The following is a 22,980-nucleotide window of genomic DNA, read 5'->3' on the forward strand; positions in this document are numbered from 1 at the left end:
CAGAGAGCGTACGAAGAAGGGGAGAGCGGATATAGGGAGAGGATTCGGGGTCAGAAGTGGACACGAAGGGAAGAGGAGAGAGTGAAGATGATTGAGAGGTGTGAAGTGGATGCAGGAAAGGGAGCGGTTGGAAATGTGAATGTATCTTGCTGTTCAGTGAGGTTAAACAGAGCAGTATAGCCTAAACTTGGGACCAACATTTCTATTGTTGTCTATGAACACAATCCACACAATTCAGCGTGTGCTTGTCCCTGTGCTGGGGGTTTAGTGACTATACTGTACTGCACTGTGTGCGGTGCTGTACTATTAGAGCAAGAGGAATAGAGCAGGCAGCAGCAGCAGGATGAACGCAGGATGACCCATTTCCCCCGAGGCTCTAAATCACTACATCATCGTCAGTCTCTCCTCACACTGGAACAGATGAGATTTCCCTCCTATCAAATGCTATGAAGGGAGACTCGAGTAGCTACTAGTGCTGAGCGATTTCAGTGAATTATTATTATTATTTTTAAAATAACTAATTGACCAAGTCAGTTCAATTATTAGAATGTGTAAGTTCAATGTACAGTTTCTCTAGAGATAAATCAGATCCAGCTTGAACTGTGTGGTGTAGTTGGGAGTTGTAGTTTCCAACAGGCCAATATTCTACATAGTTTAGAGCATAAAATGTGATAATTAACTACAATGACCATAATCCATTGCACATCTACTTGTCCAGTCTCTGGTTCTTTTAATGCCTGCTACTGAAGAGACAAGAATGCGAGATCATGAGGGGATATAGAGAGCATCTGTTGCTTCGCGAGGTATCTCGACCTGCAAATACATGATCAAAGTGATTGATAGTTGGTATTCAGCAGTCATAAAAGTATGCCTTATTTACTTTGAAGAACTACAATATAGTGATTTTGTCAGACAGCATAGGCAGCAGCTCTATAGAGATGAGATGATGACTTGGAATTAAATAATAGTCATCAAATAATACAAATGTAATATACACAACTGAAATATTTTATTAAAGTAAAGTAATGTAAATAAATTATTTAATAAGTGATAAGCACTAATGGGCAGTCACTACCATCATGGGACTTGTATTGTTTTATTCTGTTATAGCAGGGGTGTCAAACGTCCGGCCCACGGGCCGGATCAGGCCCGCAAACGGGTTTAATCCGGCCCGCGAGATGATTTTGAAAAAAAGAAAAAGAAAAAAAATTATAATAATTTTGTAAAGTATAAAAATGCGCTGCAATTTTTCAATAAAATAAACTGCTGTTCCAATTGCGTCCACTGGATGGCGCAATAGCAATTGTGTTAAGCAAGCAAACTGTTTATACCGGGGCAGAGCAAGTAGGTCAAGCACGTGCAGCCAATGAGCTACTTTGTTTTGCCCGCGATATTTATTACGGCTTCTACTTTTAACATTATGTGCTTTGGCACCCTCATTGCCCCAATATGTCTCTGTCAAAAAAGAGAAAAGTGGACGCAGAGTGCAGAGTGTTCCAAGAAAAATGGTCATCCTATTTATTCACGGAATTGAATGGGAAAGCTGTATGTTTGGTGTGTTCAGAGCATGTTGCAGTGCTGAAAGAATATAACCTTCGTCGCCACTATGTGAGTCTTCATGCCGACAAATATGACAACTTTCAAGGACAGCGGAGATGAGAGAAGGTGAATGAACTGTTGGCGGGTCTGAAGAAACGGCAGTCTGTGTTTACTCACAGCCGAGACATCAGTGACGCTGCAGTGAAAGCTAGCTACCTCATTGCTAATGAAATCGCAGTGGCTTCAAAACCATTTAGTGAGGGTGAATTTTTAAAAACATGCATGATGAAGGCAGCGGAGATTGTGTGCCCTGAAAAGCGGCAGGCTTTTGCAAATATCAGCCTGACAAGAAACACAGTTGCAGACAGGATTTCCGATCTTTCAGTGGATTTGGACAGCCAGTTGAAGCAAAAAGTAAAGTCATTTATTGCGTTTTCGGTTGCAATTGATGAAAGCACGGACATTACAGATGTTGCACAACTGGCCATTTTCATCCGCGGAGTTGATGACACATTGACCGTCACCGAGGAGTTTGTGGAGTTGGTGCCGATGACAGATACAACGACAGCAGCTGATATTTTTACTGCACTCGTCGGCGCGCTGGACAGGGTCGGAGTGGACTGGTCCCGCACTGTCAGCCTGGCTACAGATGGTGCGCCCTCAATGATCGGGGAAAAAAGCAGGCGTTGTGACAAAGTTCAGAGAGAAAGTGCAATCTGCAAATGGAGGACGTGATTTTTTGACTTTTCACTGTATTTTGCACCAGGAGGCTTTGTGTTGCAAGTCATTAAAGATGGATAACGTCATGAAGGTGGTCATCCAAACTGTTAATTTCATCCGATCCAGAAGCCTGAATCACCGTCAGTTTGACAGCCTTCTCAGAGAGAAAGACCACATCTATGGCCTACCATACCACACTGAGGTAAGATGGTTAAGCCGAGGTGCTGTGCTGAGGCGTTTCTTTGATTTACGAGAAGAAATTGAACAGTTCATGGAAGAAAAGGGCAAACCAGTGTTAGAATTTCATTCCGCAGAATGGATGCAGGACCTTGCATTTATGGTGGATGTTACAGAGCACCTGAATAACTTGAACAAACAGCTGCAAGGGAGCAACAAAGTTGTAACGCAGTATTATGACAGCATACGTTCTTTCAAGTTGAAGCTGTCATTGTGGGAGACGCAACTTGCCGGTGGTGATGCAGCTCACTTCCTCTGTCTGAAAAATGTGTGCGCGACCCAACATGTGGCAGACATGAAGCGGTTCAAAGATAAAATAACGGGACTGTTACGGGAGTTTGAGCAACGCTTTCAGATTTATGTTTATATGTTTTTATGTTGATGTGCTATTGTTTTTAATTGATTTTATTTGTATATTTAACCTATTCTTGACTCTGTGGTTCTTGCACTTGTTTGGGGAACAGGATTTCATTATTTTTATCTACATTTCTGCCTGAGAAATGACACCCTGATATAGTTCTGTGATCTGTGAAACAGTTCTGTTAATCACTGAGGCATTGTGTGTTTGTGTTCTTTGTCCTCAGAACTTTCAAATAACTTGAGGTGTTTTATGATTAATAGTGATGTTGTGCTTTTGGACACTGTCCTCAGGCTCCAGCTTTATGTTTATATGTTTTTATGTTGATGTGCTATTGTTTTTAATTGATTTTATTTTATTTGTATATTTAACCTATTCTTGACTCTGTGGTTCTTGCACTTGTTTGGGGAACAGGATTTCATTATTTTTATCTACATTTCTGCCTGAGAAATGACACCCTGATATAGTTCTGTGATCTGTGAAACAGTTCTGTTAATCACTGAGGCATTGTGTGTTTGTGTGTTCTTTTTCTTTAGAATTTTCAAATAAACTTGACGTGTTTTATGATTAATAGTGATGTTGTGCTTGTACTATTTTGGACACACTGTCCTCAGGCTCCAGCTTTATGTTGTATGTTGATCGTATTAAAACAAAGAAAACAATCTGAAGTTGTTGTTTTTAAGTTATATATACCATGATTTTTCCGGTCCGGCCCACTTGGGAATAGATTTTCCTCCATGTGGCCCCTGAGCTAAAATGAGTTTGACACCCCTGTGTTATAGCATTCAACCCAGATAATCAAAACCGAAATCGAAAACCAATTTTTTTTATTTTTATAACTGAACCAACCTCAAAAAGCACTAATCACTCAGCACTACTAGCTACCTCCAGCTTACTATCTGAAATTGCCTTTGCTATTTTTATTTTTTAATTGAAATATGAATAGAGGGATTATAGTAGTAGTTAGTGTATGGAATAATCGTTTTAATGGACTAACCAATTGGATGAGACGCCCAAAGAAGGGACCTTTTCTAAGTTCTAACATAATAGAGTTAGCCATGTCAGTCTGGTTACAGTGCATCTCTGTCTTGTCTACCCAGGTGCTGATATGTGCTGAGGATGAGTGAAGTGGGAGACAACTCACTGGAGCTCATGTGCTCCGAACAGAAACGCAAGATCTCCACCTGTGATACACCAGGCATGGGGTGAGTCACTGTTGGAAGCTGTGTCTGTCTGTCTCCATCTTCCTTTCTGTCGATCTTTGTGTGTGACACTGCCTGTGTCCTTTTCACTCTAGCCTCTGTTAAATTCCCTCTACTCGGCTTCAATATCTGTTTTTCCATGTAGAAGATTTCTGTGATGTCAGCATCTTGACTCCAGTATACAGCAGGTCATTATGGAGGGAGAGGTGTGGTTATCATGGTGACATATCTGACCGTATCTCCTATTCCCCCCCACTCCCTGTCCCTGCAGATGTGACAAGCGCAGGAGGGAGCAGGAGAGTAACTACATGGAGGAGCTGGCCGAGCTGATCTCTGCCAACCTCAGCAACATGGACAGCTTCAACGTGAAGCCAGACAAATGTGCCATCCTCAAGGAGACCGTCCGGCAGATCAGACAGATCAAAGGGCAAGGTACCAGCTCCCTAATGCTAACATGCTAATGCTAACAGTCATCTTAATATCAGCACGTTATCGCCTTTGGATTTAGCAAAAAAAGGAGGTAGATGTAGGAGAACATGATTTGGCATTCGTGAATCCTTGCTGTAGTATTAGCTCAGTGCATGGTTGCATGGTCAGAGGATGCCAGTGCCAAACAGGGCTGTAGAGACTAGGTGGTGGGCTTATGGCCGGGTGGCCTGCCTGGCCTCGGTGTTTGTGTTTGGGGGAAATGAACACCAGTAGTTGAGTCGTGGTGGTGATGGCTCAAGGCTGTGGTGCTCCAGGCTCATCTGTCTGTTTGCACTTGAGTGGCAGGCCCAGCCTGGGTGACAGATGGGACTGGAGGAGAGCAGGGCGGGAGGGTTAGGGCTGGGACAGGGGAGGGATTCCAACCCCATAAATCACTCCCCCCCGCTCATTTCCCCTTTATGGCTCTGAAGTGGTTGGATCGGTGTAAGCCGTATTAACTCCACCCAGCCTTCTGGTGGGTTATGTGCATCTTATAGCTATGTAGTCCACTCAGATCAGTGAAGAGGAAGGGAGGAAGGGAGGATGGGAGGAAGGAAGGGAGGAAGGAAGGAAGTTATTGGATTGGAAGCCACCCCAGGGCCACAGCTGGCTGCTGCTGCTTCTAGCTTTGTACAGCCAGGTTCCCATAGTTACAGGAAGTGAATGATGAAGGCCATCCTTCTTTCACTGTGACCTTTTAACCCCCTACCTATCTCTTGCTCTTTCTTTCACATATTCCTTTAATCCTTAAGTCATCTCATTTAGGCATTATCTTCCCTTACATTAGTGTTAGCCTTGAAGCAGCCTTTAAAATCAGAAGCATTTTTTTTTTGTCATTCTCTTCCTTGCAACTGAATCTATTCACTCAGAATGTGTCGGACTCGTAACTATATCATGATTTAAAATGGAATTATATTTTTAGAACTGTAAAAACATTGGTAATGCTGCCTCCTGGTGGCAGACAGTAACAGTCATCTTACAGTGACAAATGGTTGTCTGGATCACTGGCGTCTCTGTCTTTTATGCAAATGTTGGGCTCCAGTAAAACTGTTTTGCAGATGTAATGTTTCTCATTTCTCCTCACAATTCCACAATGGATATCATGCTGGTTGTTTACAGAGGGTGTACATGTGCTGCTATGTGTTGCATTATTACTAGATTGACCTTATCTACTGTGAAGTGACTTGGGGTCCTTGTCCCTCTGCAGGGAAGAGCTCGTGCAGCGATGACGACGTCCAGAAGGCAGATGTGTCGTCCACCGGTCAGGGGGTCATTGACAAGGACCATCTGGGACCGCTGCTGCTACAGGTTAGCCTGAGGATGGACGGGGGGGGTCAAAGGGCAGTGGAATTAGGTTCACCTCCTTATGTTGAATGGGGGACATACAAGACTGAGCAGCTGGTCACACACATTTAGTATAGATAATAGAATTCTGTGTGTCAATAACTATCTCCTCTTGTTCCTCCCCCTCTGTCCTCTGGCTCAGGCCCTGGATGGCTTCCTGTTTGTGGTGAACCGGGAGGGCAGCATCGTGTTTGTGTCTGACAACGTGACTCAGTTCCTTCAGTACAAACAGGAGGAGCTCATCAACACCTCCATCTACAACATCCTCCATGAGGACGACCGGGAGGAGCTGCACAAGAACCTGCCCAAGACCAACGGTACGCAGAGACACGTGTGCACACACAACTGCAGTCACAATAACACATATGCCATTAGACTTTTATTTAGTGGCACTGCAGAACGGTAATCTTCCCAACCTACAGCATGAAAGCAATTATTGTGTCCCCTTGTCTCTTCCAGCACCCAACGGTGGGTCATGGGGAGGAGAGGCACCGCGTCAGAAGAGCCACACCTTTAACTGTCGTATGCTGGTGAAGTACGGTCACGGGCAGAACCATCAGAACCATGGTCCGTCTGAGGGGCCCAACAGGCAGCACTACGAGACCATGCAGTGCTTCGCCCTGACCCAACCCCGTGCCATGATGGAGGAGGGAGAAGGTAGGGGTCTAAGGGCAGGAAGTCCTCCTCAGTCATGTGTCACGGTTAGATGTGTAATTTCTATTTATGATGCAGACTTGTTGTACTCTTCACATTGAGTTGCTGTAAATTGATTATGGGAAGCCTGATATAGGTTCATTAGAGAAGGATTGTGTGTGTGTGTTCAGACCTGCAGTCGTGTATGATCTGTGTGGCCCGGCGCGTCACTGCAGTGGAGAGGACCGAGCAGTTCAGCACCCGCCATGAGCTCTCAGGTGAGATGACTGTAAACACATTGCATTCACGTCTTCATTCTCTATTCATATGCTCTCTCCATTCATTCTGAGTAACATAACACACTCTCAAACTGTTGCGGGATTGTCGATTGATCTGCAAAAATGTAGGATTATACAGTTTAGTTTGACTACATTATAACATTGAGATACAACATTTGTTGATCAAAATTAAATAAGAATAAAATTGCCATGTATGTGACCCCTGCCCTTTGTGTGGTTGTGTTGTCTGATAGGTCAACTGATAGAGATAGAACAACAGAGTTCTCTCCACACCACCATGCGGCCAGGCTGGGAGGATCTGGTCAGGCGCTGCATGCAGATGTTCCTCCATCGTACTGAGGGCCATCCCTGGTCCTACAAACGCCACTACCATGAGGGTACGCCTCTCTCTGCTAAACTCTCCTCTCTGGCTCCATGCTCCCTGCTATATCACCATGTCTTCTCGCCAATGTCTCACGTTGTTACTCTGCTGTAAATGCACAAGTACAATGCATCTCTGCTCCTAACCAAGGCTACTACTAGGTGATAAGCATGTTGGTCGGTCAGTCTCATTGTCTCAGTCTTCATAGTTTTCTCCCTCTGTCCTCTCCAGCCTTCCTGCATGGCCGTGCCGAGACGCCATCTTACCGGTTCTCTCTCTCCGACGGCACACCGGTCACTGCTCAGACCAGGAGCGAGCTATGTCGTAGCCACGCCTCCAATGAGCCACCCACCTTCCTCTCTACCCATCTGCTACAGAGGTTAGTCTGTCAGCTTGGAGCGCTCAGAGCCATGGCATCATTATCACCCACTCAGTGTAGGATGTTACTGTTTTCTTTGCCCAATCGTAGTAGATAAGATTGAACTGAGGTTTTTACTGTAGATGTATGTAGAGTTTAGTGTTTAATCACCATGTTCCACTCCTGACCCCTCATTCTCTCTCTCTGTCAGGGAGCAGAATGGCTACCAAACCAACCAGGGGGGAGTGATGAGGCCCCAGGGCATGGGCATCACCAACCCCAATGCCCAGATGAACATGGCTCCTGGAGGGGGCAGGGGTGGCATGAACAGGGGCTATGGCATGGGGGCAGAGCAGGGGCACATGGGACAGAGAGGCGGCCCCTCGTACACAGGGGGCAACGGGATGAACTCCATGAATCAGATGAACTCAATGCATCAGATGACTCAAATGAACCGCTCAATGCATCAAATGAACTCTCAGACGAATTCAATGGGTCAACCAATGAACAACATGAGTCAGATGAATTCCATGAATCAAATGAACTCCATACGTCCAATGAACTCTCGGATGAATTCCATGAACCAGATGAATTCTATGAGTCGGATGAACCAGATGAATCAAATGAACCAGAGGAATCAGATGAACCACCCTGGAATGCAGCATCCACAGCATCAGCAACAGCAGGCCCCGTTCCATGGAGCGGGATACGGCATGGGGGGCATGACCAGCCCCCCCCAGAGCAGTCCAGGGATTAACGCCCCCCAGCAGAACATCATGGGCTCCCCTAGAGTAAGGGGGAGCCCCAAAATGGGCGCTAGCCCCTTCTCCCCAGGAGGTATGCACTCTCCCATGAGCTCGGGTCACCCAGGTGGTCCTGGAGGCGCAGGAGGGAGCACCAGTTTCTCCAGCAGCTCCCTGAGCGCCCTCCAGGCCATCAGTGAGGGGGTGGGCACCTCTCTATCCTCAGCCCTCCCCTCGCCCCTCAACTCTCCCCCTGCACACAAGCCTGACAGCTCCCCCAGTGTCAACTCCACCCAGCAGGGACAGAGCCAGGGGCAGTGCCATGGTGGGCCTTGTAAACCAGGCAGTTCAGACTCCAAGAGCCCGGGCAACTCTCTGGCCAGTGGGGGAGCGCAGCAGCAAACCCCAGACAAGCCAGACAGCCAGGCCAGCAGGGAGGGCCCAGCCGGGGGAGAAGCCAACCGACGGGACCCAGACAACAAGGGGGGCCACAAGAAGCTCCTGCAGCTCCTCACCTCCCCTACGGAGGAGCTAGTGCCCCCTAACCCCCAGGCCGGCCCTGGCACCACCCCCATGGGCTCTGAGTCCAAAGAGTGCATAGGGGGTTTGACCGGCCCCTCCGCCACAGGCGTGTCCTCCTCCACGGCTGCAGTGGGACAGCAGGGCCTAGGAGCAGGGGCTGCAGCAGCACACTTTGCCAACCAGTCCCTGCAGGAGAAGCACAAGATCCTCCATAAGCTGCTGCAGAATGGGAACACCCCAGACGAGGTGGCCCGCATCACAGCCGAGGCCACGGGGAAGGTCACAGATGGTGGGGGTCCAGAGGCTGGGCCAGTAGATCCAGGAGAGGGACCAGGGGCGAGGGGGGCTGAGGTGAAGCATGAACAGCACAGCCCCAAGAAGGAAAAGACCCACGCCCTCCTCCACTACCTCCTCAACAAAGATGACTCCAAAGGGGCAAGGGGTGATGTCAAACCAAAGCTGGAAGGCAGGGGAGCCCAGGGAGCATCCTCAGGGGTCACGACCTCTGAACCCAACCCCATTGTGGAGCAGGTCAAGACTGAACCACCTGATGAGGTAGGAAGGGACGTTGTACCTACAGTCAGGGCTCTAAAGTGCAACCAATTTGATCACATATGCAACAACATATTTTGCTGTGCGACCTGGAGTTTTAATTTTACATTCATAAACCATGTCGCGGGCAGTTCTAACAACCCCGTAACTTTACCAGTATATCCAAACATTTGCGGCCACAAAAAGTAAAGGGATAGCTTCTTCTGGAGATCAATGATCATAGCATTGAATGAATGACAGATGTCTTGCATGTAGTCATCAAAAACTTGACGCTCTTAAAGAGACTTGTACAATTTTCATTGTAATGCATCTCAATAGGAAAATAGTGCTTTTACATAATGTAGAAACCTAATATTCCACACATAACTTTCTAATTTCAATTACCAGTATTTGTATCAACATTTTAGCTTTTTATAATAAACCAATGCACAACGTAATTCAGAAGTAGCTAGAATTCATATAGGCTGCTGTATATCTCATTTGATTTAAAAATAAACATTTTCTGGTGCCCCTACATTTTATGTTGTGCTCCTAACTTTTTAAAGTTGTGAGCATCAGTGTGTATAATAATGTGTGCCCTGCCTACGGTTAATTACTTTATATTATTTATTCAGCAAAGAGCAGCTTGTTAACTGATTCCACTGTTAATTAACAGTAACGTGTGTTTTTTTTTCCCAGTTGGAAACCCTGGAGACAATTCTCGGAGGCCGCAAGAACTCCAGCTCTGGGTTTAATCCCGAACCGGACTCCAGAGCAGGAAACGAAGGGGGAAACCAGCAGGGAAATGGCCCAGACAGTTTGCATGGTATACTAGCATGAGTGGATTCTACTTTAAATTATGAATGGATCAGTCCAGAAGTGCTAATATGTTGGCCATTAATTGACTGTTATGCAGCAAACCAGACATCCTTACTATACATAGAATGTTTGTCGTTGGCCTGTACTGACCCTTCCGCTGTGTTTTCCAGGTGGGGAGAGAGGAGCCATGCTGCCTGCCCGGCGTGGACCTCTCCAGCGGGCACTGTCAGTGGATGCTAAACCCCTGGGTGGTGGTGGATGCCTGGCGGGGAGGAGGAACGTCCCCTGCCCCACGCTCATCAAACAGGAAAACATGGAGGCCCCCATCCGGCCAGGCATGACCAGCGGCTTCCCTGTACCAGGAGGCATGGGTGTGTGTCCACCACGGGGCGGTGCTGCCACAAGTAACTACTCCCAGCTGACTGGAACAGTGTAAAGACTACAGTTAGAAGACTATGTCTAGTTCATGGATAATAACTGCACTGTTTGTGTGTTCCCCTGGAGGAATGAACAGGGGTATTGGGATGCCACAGCGGCCTCCCATGGCAGGGCAAGGTGACTGGGGGATGCCCAGGTCCAGTGGAAGTCCTGTGGGTGTGCCAGGACACCCCTCAATGGGCCGGCCAGGGATGGACTTCAACTCCAAGGGCATGATGAGATGCCCCATTGTCAACAGGTCCAACAGTTTACCTGGCAGCACCAGGTCTATGCTGCAGCAGCAACTCATAGAAATGGGTATGTACTGAAGTGTGTCTGTGTGAATATTACCAACTATATGTGTGTTTGATTGGTTTTGATTGGTTCATGCTGAATTCTACTGCCTCTATAGGTTCCAGTGAGGTGAATATGGGGATGAGTCCCTTCAGAGGGCAGGGTCCTCCACCTCAGTCCCCCTCCTGGCCTGACAGTGCAATGGGAATGGACGGACCACCCATTAACACAAATAGGTGAATAACCATCTTCATCTCACACACACACACACTCTCATCTGTTCGCTCTGTCTCCTATTAACCCACACATCATTAACACGTAGTGTGAAGTACGTTGGCTCCTCTGTATACAACTAGTGCCTGCACTGATCCCCCCTCCCCTTGTTGTGTACCAGGCGTCAGTTTGGGAACCCCCTGGATGAGCTCCTGGTGCCGCCCTCCACCAGCCAGGGGCAGAGTGATGAGCTGGCGCTGCTGGACCAGCTGGACTCTCTGCTCAACAACACTGACGTCATCGCCCTTGAGGAGATTGACCGGGCCCTGGGCATCCCCGACCTCGTAGGACAGGTACCTTATGAGGACATTCGGATAACATGGAGCGTCCTCTATTTACGGCCCCTATAAACCATGTGACAAGAACCACACTGTTATATTGACTATTTCTGACCTCTCTCCCACACAGAGTCCTGGTCGAGAGCAGCAGCCACAGCCAGGTCCGGGGCAGAGGTCCCCATCAGAGCCCTTCCCTGGCCCAGGACCAGACAGCTCCATGGAGATGGAGCAGAAGCCCATGTATGTCCAGGGGTATCCAGGACCCCCCTCCATGGGCATGCAGTCAGCCTATGGGGCCAACCCCATGCAGGGCCAGTCCTCTGCTGGCTTCAACCCCATGAACCAGATGGGGGGTCAGGTAGGCTCAGGGGGCTTCCCTGGCATTGGGGGCATGGGTCACCCCCGCGCCACCATGATGAGACCCCGCATGATGAGCGCCACCAAGCCCCTCAGACTGCAGCTACAGCAGAGACTACAGGGCCAGCAGGTATTAGCATGACACACATGACTTCGAAGTTGCAGAAGAGGCTATATTTGATTGTGATAGATAGGTCTAGATATAGAAGCACATATAAAAGCAGGCAGGTGGGTGACCTACAGTGGGGGGGAAAAGTATTTAGTCAGCCACCAATTGTGCAAGTTCTCCCACTTAAAAAGATGAGAGAGGCCTGTAATTTTCATCATAGGTACACGTCAACTATGACAGACAAATTGAGGGAAAAAAATAAAAAATGTAATGAATTTATTTGCAAATTATGGTGGAAAATAGGTATTTGGTAACCTACAAACAAGCAAGATTTCTGGCTCTCACAGACCTGTAACTTCTTCTTTAAGAGGCTCCTCTGTCCTCCACTCGTTACCTGTATTAATGGCACCTGTTTGAACTTGTTATCAGTATAAAAGACACCTGTCCACAACCTCAGTCACACTCCAAACTCCGCTATGGCCAAGACCAAAGAGCTGTCAAAGGACACCAGAAACAAAATTGTAGACCTGCACCAGGCTGGGAAGACTGAATCTGCAATAGGTAAGCAGCTTGGTTTGAAGAAATCAACTGTGGGAGCAATTATTAGGAAATGGAAGACATACAAGACCACTGATAATCTCCCTCGATCTGGGGCTCCACGCAAGATCTCACCCCGTGGGGTCAAAATGATCACAAGAACGGTGAGCAAAAATCCCAGAACCACACGGGGGACCTAGTGAATGACCTGCAGAGAGCTGGGACCAAAGTAACAAAGGCTACCATCAGTAACACACTACGCCGCCAGGGACTCAAATCCTGCAGTGCCAGACGTGTCCCCCTGCTTAAGCCAGTACATGTCCAGGCCCGTCTGAAGTTTGCTAGAGTGCATTTGGATGATCCAGAAGAGGATTTGGAGAATGTCATATGGTCAGATGAAACCAAAATAGAACTTTTTGGTAAAAACTCAACTCGTCGTGTTTGGAGGACAAAGAATGCTGAGTTGCATCCAAAGAACACCATACCTATTGTGAACCATGGGGGTGGAAACATCATGCTTTGGGGCTGTTTTTCTGCAAAGGGACCAGGACGACTGATCCGTGTAAAGGAAAGAATGAATGGGGCCATGTATCGTGAGATTTTGAGTGAACCTCCTTCCATCAGCAAGGGCATTGAAGATGAAACGTCGCTGGGTCTTTCAACATGACAATGATCCCAAACACACCACCCGGGCAACGAAGGAGTGGCTTCGTAAGAAGCGTTTCAAGGTCCTGGAGTGGCCTAGCCAGTCTCCAGATCTCAACCCCATAGAAAGTCTTTGGAGGGAGTTGAAAGTCCGTGTTGCCCAGCGACAGCCCCAAAACATCACTGCTCTAGAGGAGATCTGCATGGAGGAATGGGCCAAAATACCAGCAACAGTGTGTGTAAATGTTTGACCTGTGTCATTGCCAACAAAGGGTATATAACAAAGTATTGAGAAACTTTTGTTATTGACCAAATACTTATTTTCCACCATAATTTGCAAATAAATTCATAAAAAATCCTACAATGTGATTTTCTGGATTTTTCTTTCTCATTTTGTCTCATAGTTGACGTGTACCTATGATGAAAATTACAGGCCTCTCTCATCTTTTTAAGTGGGAGAACTTGCACAATTGGTGGCTGACTAAATACTTTTTTCCCCCACTGTATATGGATGGCAAATGTGAGTAACTTTGTTCTCTCCCGCTGTAGTTCATGAACCAGACCCGTCAGGGCATGGGCATCAAGATGGAGAATGCCCCTACAGGAAACCCTGCGATACGGCCCGGTATGGAGCCCGGCATGGACGGTCAGGTACACCCCTTCCACATCATGCTCCATTAAATCAACATCTGGTAGGGCAGACCACCTCACACACACTGATGAAACCCATGCTGTTGCCATGCAGTACTTGCAGTCATATCAGTGTTTTCCCCTGTCTGCTTGGTCAGCCTGGCTTCCTGAATGCTCAGATGATGGCTCAGCGCAGCAGAGAGATGATGACCCTACAGATGAGGAGACAGAGGATGATGATGCTAATGCAGCAGCAACAACAGCAGCAGCAACAGGCTGCAGCAGGAGGCTTCAGCCCCCCACCTAACGTAACGGCCCCTGCAGGCATGGACAACCCCATGGCAGGACCCCCCATGAACCAGCCAGGGCAGCAGCAGTTCACCTACGGCGGAAACTATGGTGAGCTATCTGACCTAAATTCATATCCATTTATTTACTAGCCTTGATGAGTCTCCTCCATTGACTATTCTCTAAAATAGAAGGCTCTGTACTCCCAACTCTTTCCCCCATTCATACCCTTCTGACCAGGAGTTTTTCCATCCATGGGGGTTGTAACGTAAACTGTCTTCCTCTCTTTCTAACTGTTATTTCTAACACAGAATTTACAATGCAGACATGAAATGATAAGACTTGTGGCTGTGCTTATAGGAATGAACCAGCAAGGAGACCCCTCGTTTGTAGGCGCAGGCAGCAGCCTGCCCAGCAACATGATGCCAGGTCGCATGGGAGGACCTCAGAATCCCATGATGCAACAACAGCCCCAAGGCAGCCCCATGTACCAGTCAGCAGACATGAAAGGCTGGCCACAGGGTGCCATGGCACGGAACAAGTATGTCTGATACACTGATATAATGGCAAAAAACACACTCCATTACTTCCTGTTCTATCTCCATCTACTTTGTTCTTTATACTTTTCTGTATTTCTCTGTCTTTCAGCTCATACCCCCAGCAGCAGTTCACCCAGCAGGGGAACCCAGGCCAGTTTGGGGGGCCCATGATGATGAACGGCTCCATGGGCGGGCCAGGCCCAGTCAGTGGTGCTGCTGGAGCACAGATGGGCCAGATGCAGGGGCAAATGTCTGGACAAATGCAGGGGCAAATGTCTGGACAAATGTCTGGACAAATGTCTGGACAAATGTCTGGGCAAATGCAGGGGCAAATGGCTGGGCAAATGCAGGGGCAGATGGGCATGAACTCCATGGGATTGGGCCGAATGCCAATGGGACCTGAACAGGTAAATAGTTTGTCATTTGTCAGTAAATCAAGATAGTTATAAAATGTCATAACTTCCCAGTAGTTATTTGATAGCTCAGGCTGAACTGTGTGAATTTATTGTAACATTAGCCTACATTTTGTGTCATTTACAGAAATATTGCTGAAAATGTATGTAATCAATAAGAGGCTTCATCCGGAAGGCAGCAGAGACTGCAGTGCCCCAGCAGAGACTGAGAGCCTGGCCAGGGGCCACCAGACAGCTCCAAGATCTGCTCCCGCCACTGTTCTCAGCCCTGTGTGTAGAGAGACTCGTAAGAAGCCACAGTGAGACTGAGTGACAGAAATAAAGACACCTAATGCAGCCTCTCACTGTAGGCTTGCCTCTCTCTGGAGGACTGTGTGAGTGACTTAGTTCAAGAAAACGCCCTGCTTTCTCTTCCTGTAACCTGTGGGAGTGTGATCGGCGTTAACCTGTGGGAATGTGATCGGCGTACTGCCTTCTACACCAGAGGAGGCCTCATCGTGTGTGTGTGTGTAAGGGGTGTATTCAGTAGTCGGATTCCATTGCGAAACATTTTGCAACAGAAACCGTTTACATTTTACTCTTGGAACCAAACGGAACAGTACTGGGAGGGACCTACCTGAATTTGTCCAATAGAAACTCTTGTTTTTGTTGCAAAAGGTTTTCCGTTTGGAGTAAACGGTTTCCGTTGCGAAGCGTTTTGCAATGGAAACCGACTAATGAATAACACCCCTTGACCACTGGAGCTAGCTGTCATACAGTATACAGTATCAACACTGGGAAACAGAATCTATTTGGAAACAGGATGGGATACGGTACAACTAGCTATGGCTGCACTTTACCAGAAGGCTTCTATGTAAAAGGTTTGTTGCAATATTTCTTAGTCATTATAGCCTTACCAGAGATTCAATGCATTCACAGCATTGGTTTTCTTTTCCTTTTATCCTTTGGATGTGCCTCATTTTGTTTTTAAATCATCAGGAGCTGTAAGCACAGGTTATTTCTATATTATGCAGATTCAAGCAATACAAATTTCCTCTATGCTTTAAACTGAAACTGAGCATCATGAACTCATAAGCAAACGGTACTGCAGTATTAGATCAAATTAGTCACAAATGTATTCTATGTGAATAAAAATTGTGAATATGCTACAAATGGATCATACATGCTTTTTATACATCACTTTTTTTGCACAGTGTAAGACTTGGTCCAATTCTAGAAGGTCAATACAATTTTAGTTTGTAGTTTATTTGAGCCTTTTGGACGATGTTAAGTGAGGGTGTGTGTGTTTCCCATTTTCCACTTTGTCCTTATCCTCTGAACATGTTTTTTTACGTGATAAACTGTCTATTTCTTTTTAGAAGCACTTTTATTTCTGGTGTGTTGACTGTTTGGAACTTCGAAATTATCGAAAGGTTTGATGGTGGTGAATATGGAAAGAAACACAGGACTGAAGTGAATGAAGAAAGGGCAGTCCCTCAAATGAGCAGAGACGTCTGGCAAGCTGATGTGTAGGAATTGTGTATAAACATTGTAGAAAAAGATGGGATGGGGTGGGGACAGTTCCTAAAGTAGTTATCCTTCCTTCCTTCCTTCCCTAACTCTCGCTTTCCTCATTTCCGTTGACTGTTACTCTTGACTTTCCAAGAAATCTACCTTAACATTGCGCAATCCAAATATATTTTTCCAGTTCGTTGTTTAGCGTCTGACGTTGACGGTGTACATTTTTATCTATGCATTGTATATGCAGACAGTTACTGGGTACATATCATGAAATTATAAATGCATATTTAGATTTTGTACTGAAAGCATAGGTGACTGCGTATTGTTCAGAGGCCAGTGGGTAGCTAACAGTAGCAGTAATGTGTGGATGTATAATTGACTGGCAAAGCCCTTTGCTGTGGAAGAGGAATACCATATGGAATGAAATAATCTTTTTTTTCCTCCAGAAAATATAATTATTTTATGTCCAGTTTTAATTACTTAATGAAATTACCTAAGTAGAATTGTATTAAAGAGCAAAAACAAAGGATATTTTCACCTGGGTATGCTTATTTTTTGTTTCCTTTTTTATTTTACAGGATGTATGTAACAAATGTTTTTTTTCTCGATATTGATGTAAATACACATTTATATTTAAACTCATGGCTCCAACCGTTGTTGTTTTTTGTCCACCGTTCATTAATCAAGAAGAATTTAGGGTTGTCTAATGAGGCATGCCTCATCTCTGGATCTTGACGGACACCAAGAATACCGGCATGGGGTGGAATGAGCTGGAGAAGGCTGCTCACAACCGAGTTGCGATGGAAAGTAATCTTCAATGGCCTATGCTCCCAAAGGATCGACGAGCCTAGGTAATAGCAATGCCTCATTTATTAGCACACACGATGAGCACCCAAGGTTCAAATCAGGGTTCAAAATTGCTTTGTGTCCTTCTCATGGAGCACTATCAGCAGTAGCGTTCTTGACGCTATGTCCACCTCAGTCCTATTATTACTTATCTGGGGGCCCAGACAATGTACACTGATTTAATTCACATTCATGGCATATTTCACAGAGGCAAAGTAGAGACAGTTGAAGTCAGAAGTTTACATACACTTAGGTTGGAGTCATTAAAACTTGTTTTTCAACCACTCCACAAATTTCTTGTTAACGAACTACAGTTTTGGCAAGTCGGTTAGGACATCTACTTTGTGCATGACACAAGTAATTTTTCCAACAATTGTTTACAGACCGATTATTTCACTTATAATTCACTGTATCACAATTCCAGTGGGTCAGAAGTTTACATACACTAAGTTGACTGTGCCTTTAAACAGCTTGGAAAATTCCAGAAAATTATGTCATGGCTTTAGAAGCTTCTGATAGGCTAATTGACATAATTTGAGTCAGTTGGAGGTGTACCTGTGGACGTATTTCAAGGCCTACCTTCAAACTCTGCCTCTGCTTGACATCATGGGAAAGTCAAAAGAAATCAGCCAAGACCTCAGAAAATAAATTGGAGACCTCCACAAGCCTGGTTCATCCTTGGGAGCAATTTCCAAACGCCTGAAGGTACCATGTTCATCTGTACAAACAATAGTACACAAGTATAAACACCATGGGACCACGCAGCCATCATACCGCTCAGGAAGGAGACGCGTTCTGTCTCCTAGAGATGAACGTACTTTGGTGCGAAAAGTGCAAATCAATCCCAGAACAACAGCAAAGGACCTTGTGAAGATGCTGGAGGAAACAGGTACAAAAGTATCTATATCCACAGTAAAACGAGTCCTATATCGACATAACCTGAAAGGCTGCTCAGCAAGGAAAGAGCCACTGCTCCAAAACCGCCATAAAAAAGCCAGACTACGGTTTGCAACTGCACATGGGGACAAAGATCGTACATTTTGGAGAAATGTCCTCTGGTCTGATGAAACAAAAATAGAACTATTTGGCCATAATGACCCGAGCTATGCCACTAGAGATCCTGGTTCAAATCCAGGCTCTGTCGTAGCCGGCAGCGACCGGGAGACCCATGGGGCGGAGCACAATTGGCCCAGCGTCGTCCAGGGTAGGGGAGGGAATGGCCGGCAGGGATGTAGCTCAGTTGGTAGAGCATGGCGTTTGCAACGCCAGTGTTGTGGGTTCGATTCCCACAGGGGGCCAGTATGAAAAATAAAAACATAATGTATGCACTCACTAACTGTAAGTCGCTCTGGATAAGAGCGTCTGCTAAATGACTAAAATTTAAAATAAGTAAAAAGGGGGTGGCTTGCAAGCCGAAGAACACCATCCCAACCGTGAAGCACGGGTTGGCAGCATCATGCTGTGGGGGTGCTTTGCTGCAGGAGGGACTGGTGCTCTTCACAAAATAGATGGCATCATGAGGAAGGAAAATTATGTGGATATAATGAAGCAACATCTCAAGACATCAGTCAGGAAGTTAAAGCTTGGTCGCAAATGGGTCTTCCAAATGGACAATGATCCCAAACATTTTTATTTATTTTTATTTTATTTCACCTTTATTTAACCAGGTAAGCCAGTTGAGAACAAGTTCTCATTTACAACTGCGACCTGGCCAAGATAAAGCAAAGCAGTGCGGAAAAAACAACAACACAGAGTTACATATGGAATAAACAAAACGTACAGTCAATAACACAATAGAAAATCTATCATACTTCCAAAGTTGTGGCAAAATGGCTTAAGGACAACAAAGTCAATGTATTGGAGTGGCCATCACAAAGCTCTGACCTCAATCCTATAGAACATTTGTGGGCAGAACTGAAAAAGCGTGTGCGAGCAAGGAGGCCTACAAACCTGAATCAGTTACACCAGCTCTGTCAGGAAGAATGGGCCAAAATTCACCCAACTTATTGTGGGAAGCTACCCAAAACGTTTGACACAAGTTAAACAATGTAAAGGCAATGCTACCAAATACTAATTGAGTGTATGTCAATTTCTGACCCACTGGGAATGTGATGAAAGAAATAAAAGCTGAAATAAATAATTCTCTCTACTATTATTCTGACATTTCACATTCTTAAAATAAAGTGGTGATCCTAACTGACCTAAGACAGGGAATTTTTACTAGGATTAAATGTCAGTAATTGTGAAAAACTGAGCTTAAATTTATTTGGCTAAGGTGTATGTAAACGTCCAACTTCAACTGTATATTTTACTGTAAAGAGTCTTTGAACTGTAAAGAGTGGTGGTGTAAATCCCAATAACATTGCACGGTGCCTGTTCTACACATGACGGCTGTGTTCAGATTGCTGCTTTCACGTGGTACCAGTTTAAAGCCTGTGAATTAACCATGAATAAGATTGAGACACATTTGATGTCCTTTGGGTGGTATCTGAGTTTCAAAGACTGTAGTCCACCAAGCGGCCACATGGGTGCGGTATATTATAAGGCATTTAAAAAAAAACATCGATAAACAGGCTACACATTCATTGCTTGGCTGGCTACCCACCCACACTCCTAGCGAAATATAGAGCAGCTGAAGAATTCATTTTGAGTAGTCAAGCAAACGCACTCATGCATGCGTAAAGTATTTAGGAAAGATATCTACTCTAAAATAGTTATGGAATCTGTTTAGTGTGATTGGGGGGTTGGAATGAAAGCAAATATGCAATGTTGGTCATATCATTGTATTATATCACTGTGTAGGCTAGGCCCTATCTGTAGCCTATCCAACGTTCCGAGGCAGAATTATGTAAGAGGGCTCATAAACTGTCCTCTGACAAAATGTGTGATTGAAAAGTGTAATCAAATGGTAAAATATAATTATTGGAAAAATATATGTATAAAAACGCTGGAGTTTGTGGCCTCCCGAGTGGCCCAGTAGTCTAAGGCACTCCATAATTGAGGGTTCACTACAGACCCAGGCTGTGTCACGGCCCTAACCGGGAGTTCCATTTGGCGGTGCACAATTGGCCCAGCGTCGTCCGGGTTAGGGGATGTTCTATGTTAGTTATATGTTTCTTTACAGAAAGTGAAAAGTATATTTTAATAGCTGTAGGTCTCCTATATGTGGGAATAGAATCTATAACAGAGAGCGATAGTCTCTTTCTTGGCAGAGCCCCCGGCCCATCTGCGGCCTGGCTCTTAGAGTACTGTTTGTTAATGTTTCAATCAGCTGTGTGTTGAGGAATGTGGAGCTATTTAACCTGAACTTCCCCAGGTGTGCGGAGGCGCCGCTCAGTCTGGGTCCCGCCGCCCTCCCCTGCCCTTGGCACAAAGCTATCACACAAACACAATCACACACTGGCGGTGCCTCAGAACGCCAGGGCTGCAGCTGTGCGCATCGCACCGCAGGGAAATGGGAAAAACATTGCACCATGGGAGATAGAATAAATCTTAACGAATTGCCTTTCCAAAACCAATTTAACCCCTTCCCTGCCGAAATAGATCACGCTAATGCATAGGATCCTCAACTAAAACACAATTATTGATATCAGTGTTTTATAACATATCCCAAATTGTTATCTATTTTTGATGAATTCCTGATTAGACCGAATACTTTCCTATAACTTTCCAAATTTGTTTGACAGAGAGTGCATAACCTTTTATACACTTCCGCACATATTTTCTGCATGCTAGTTATCATTGTCAATATCCGTCAAGACCTCTTAACTCAACACTCCACCGTGTTATTTCATATGTTAACGAGGACTACAACAGCAAATTACAAGTTAACTCTTAAGTCATTATGTAGGCTACCAGCGGTGGTCCAATGTCATTTCAGACATTTACATTTACATTTTTAGTCATTTAGCAGATGCTCTTATCCAGAGCGACTTACAGGAGCAATTAGGGTTAAGTGCCTTGCTCAAGGGCACATCGACAGATTTTTCATCTAGTCAGGAGCTGAGACAGCTGATTCTGAATAGTTGAGCCAGTGAGTTCAGGGAATGTTTGTTTCCCTCTACTCTCAGCCTGTGCATCTTATGTGCACATGTAAACACTATAATAAATGTATAATGGCTAACTAAATGTGATGTGACTGGGAAATGATCTGTGGCACACACACACACCATAAACACCAAAAGCCATGTTTAAAAAAAGTATTGCCTTGTTTTAATAAAAACACCATTAAGGTACATTGTAAAAAAAACAATATTTTTCACATAGTGTGGCATTGTAATATACAATACATTTTGTCGCTCAGGATACTGAGAAAATTAATACATCTTATTTTACACAATTTTGAATTTTCTACATGTTTTACAAGATACAAAAACGTTGTATTTCTTGAGAAACTCCACACAACAACAGGCGAAGCTGTTTGCAGTAACTGCCATGGTCCCATGACTAACACAGTCTATTCGGACCCACTAGTCTCCATGAGATCAGAGACCTCGGGATGGATCGAAGGCCTTGAGTGACAGTTCCTTTCTTCTTCAGAATGTCAATCAAAAGTATTTTCTAGCATGGGAGTTTGCAACTTCCCTACTTGCCTCAAGGTTTGTTTGTGATCTAATGTCACATAATATAACCTTGTTCATTCATCGTGGTGCTCGCTCTGGAACGATGGGGCGATGCTCTGAGAGGTCTAGCGGCACATGATTCTGTCATCCGAGCATCCATTCTGGAGAGAAGATAAAAACGTTAGGTCAGTGTTTGCTGTGAAAGTACTTGCCTACTAGTTTCAATGCAACATAACTTTATTCACGGTTATAAACCACCTTTACGCACGGCTACAGATTATTCATATTTAGGCTACCTCCAACAGCCAAGTCTGATATTGGGAGACACTAGGTAGCTCTTGCAGAAACTCATCAAGACATGTCAGAGTGATATTTACCTCGACAGCGATGCTTGCCAGCTCTGCATTCAGGGTGGTCAGAGGTGTGCGGGGCACGCTGCTCTGCTGACGGCTCTTCTCCGGCTCGTCCAGCTCGACCTGCAGGTCCCAGATATAGTCAATGACGTGCTGGAGGATCTCCACCTTGCTGGCCTTCTTGTTGGTGGGCAGAGTTGGGACCAGCTCCTTCAGCTTGCTGTAGCAGCTGTTCATGTCTTGCAGAAACACGGTCATCTGCTCGTCCAGCAGCGGGATCTTGCATTTGGAGATGGACAGGCTCTGGTCGGAAAGGCACCGCACCATGTCCTCGCCGCCAACCTTGCTCTTCAGTGCGCAGGTAGGTCCGACAACCTTCATATTGGCTGATGGTGTAGCTGTAGTTTCCAAGGATAATGAAAAGATGGTGCGTAAAAGCTTTGGAGATTAGCGAAGGCTCCAAAAGTATTGTTAGTAGTCTTGGGAAGGTTGTCTCAGTAATGTTGACAGTTCTCAACAACGCACGAGTGTACCGCCTTGAATTTATAATAGACTGGACATGGGGGCGTGCCCAAACTTGTCCTGTTTGCGGTGCGAGGGCCAATAGCGCGGCCGTGTTAGCGCTAGAAGGACATTTCACAACTGTGTTCTTGGCCAATGGGAGCGTGCGCCTGGTTATAAGGATTTAGAATATGTTTGAGAGAAGGCGTTACAAATGGAAACAAATGTGTATTTTTACGGGTGATAGGCCTATGTGGGAATCCAGCTGGCCATGGCTTGGGGACTCTGCAGGTGTAGAGTGCCT

General features: G+C 45.6%; 2 protein-coding genes across 5 annotated transcripts in view; one reads left to right on the forward strand and one right to left on the reverse strand.

The window, feature by feature from the left end:
- Positions 1-17,046, forward strand: part of LOC121578237 (nuclear receptor coactivator 3) — a 36,066-nt gene extending 19,020 nt beyond the window's left edge. Inside the window, exons 2-21 of one of the 4 annotated variants that reach the window (XM_041892441.1) lie at positions 3,955-4,059; positions 4,328-4,488; positions 5,732-5,832; positions 6,011-6,185; positions 6,328-6,525; positions 6,693-6,779; positions 7,034-7,177; positions 7,393-7,540; positions 7,731-9,339; positions 10,015-10,141; positions 10,305-10,538; positions 10,639-10,869; positions 10,964-11,081; positions 11,240-11,411; positions 11,527-11,883; positions 13,594-13,695; positions 13,833-14,073; positions 14,323-14,503; positions 14,611-14,908; positions 15,042-17,046. In XM_041892441.1, the coding sequence (XP_041748375.1) occupies positions 3,974-4,059; positions 4,328-4,488; positions 5,732-5,832; positions 6,011-6,185; positions 6,328-6,525; positions 6,693-6,779; positions 7,034-7,177; positions 7,393-7,540; positions 7,731-9,339; positions 10,015-10,141; positions 10,305-10,538; positions 10,639-10,869; positions 10,964-11,081; positions 11,240-11,411; positions 11,527-11,883; positions 13,594-13,695; positions 13,833-14,073; positions 14,323-14,503; positions 14,611-14,908; positions 15,042-15,053 (4,782 nt within the window). In that variant the 5' untranslated portion in view covers positions 3,955-3,973 and the 3' untranslated portion in view covers positions 15,054-17,046. Of the gene's footprint in view, positions 1-3,954; positions 4,060-4,327; positions 4,489-5,731; positions 5,833-6,010; positions 6,186-6,327; positions 6,526-6,692; positions 6,780-7,033; positions 7,178-7,392; positions 7,541-7,730; positions 9,340-10,014; positions 10,142-10,304; positions 10,539-10,638; positions 10,870-10,963; positions 11,082-11,239; positions 11,412-11,526; positions 11,884-13,593; positions 13,737-13,832; positions 14,074-14,322; positions 14,504-14,610; positions 14,909-15,041 lie in introns of those variants that run through there. The other 3 variants (XM_041892442.1, XM_041892444.1, XM_041892445.1) reach the window with 3 other exon arrangements.
- Positions 17,047-21,445: 4,399 nt separating this feature from the next.
- LOC121578665 (DNA-binding protein inhibitor ID-1) lies at positions 21,446-22,702 on the reverse strand. The gene is made up of 2 exons (XM_041893040.2): positions 22,200-22,702; positions 21,446-21,983 (listed from the first exon to the last, which is right to left on the reverse strand). Exons 1-2 carry the CDS (start codon positions 22,554-22,556, stop codon positions 21,948-21,950), a joined length of 393 nt encoding a protein of 130 aa, XP_041748974.1. The 5' UTR covers positions 22,557-22,702; the 3' UTR covers positions 21,446-21,947.
- Between the last annotated feature and the right edge of the window lie 278 nt (positions 22,703-22,980).

The sequence above is a fragment of the Coregonus clupeaformis genome, chromosome 12, assembly GCF_020615455.1.
Source record: "Coregonus clupeaformis isolate EN_2021a chromosome 12, ASM2061545v1, whole genome shotgun sequence".
NCBI classification, from domain to species: Eukaryota; Metazoa; Chordata; class Actinopteri; order Salmoniformes; family Salmonidae; genus Coregonus; species Coregonus clupeaformis.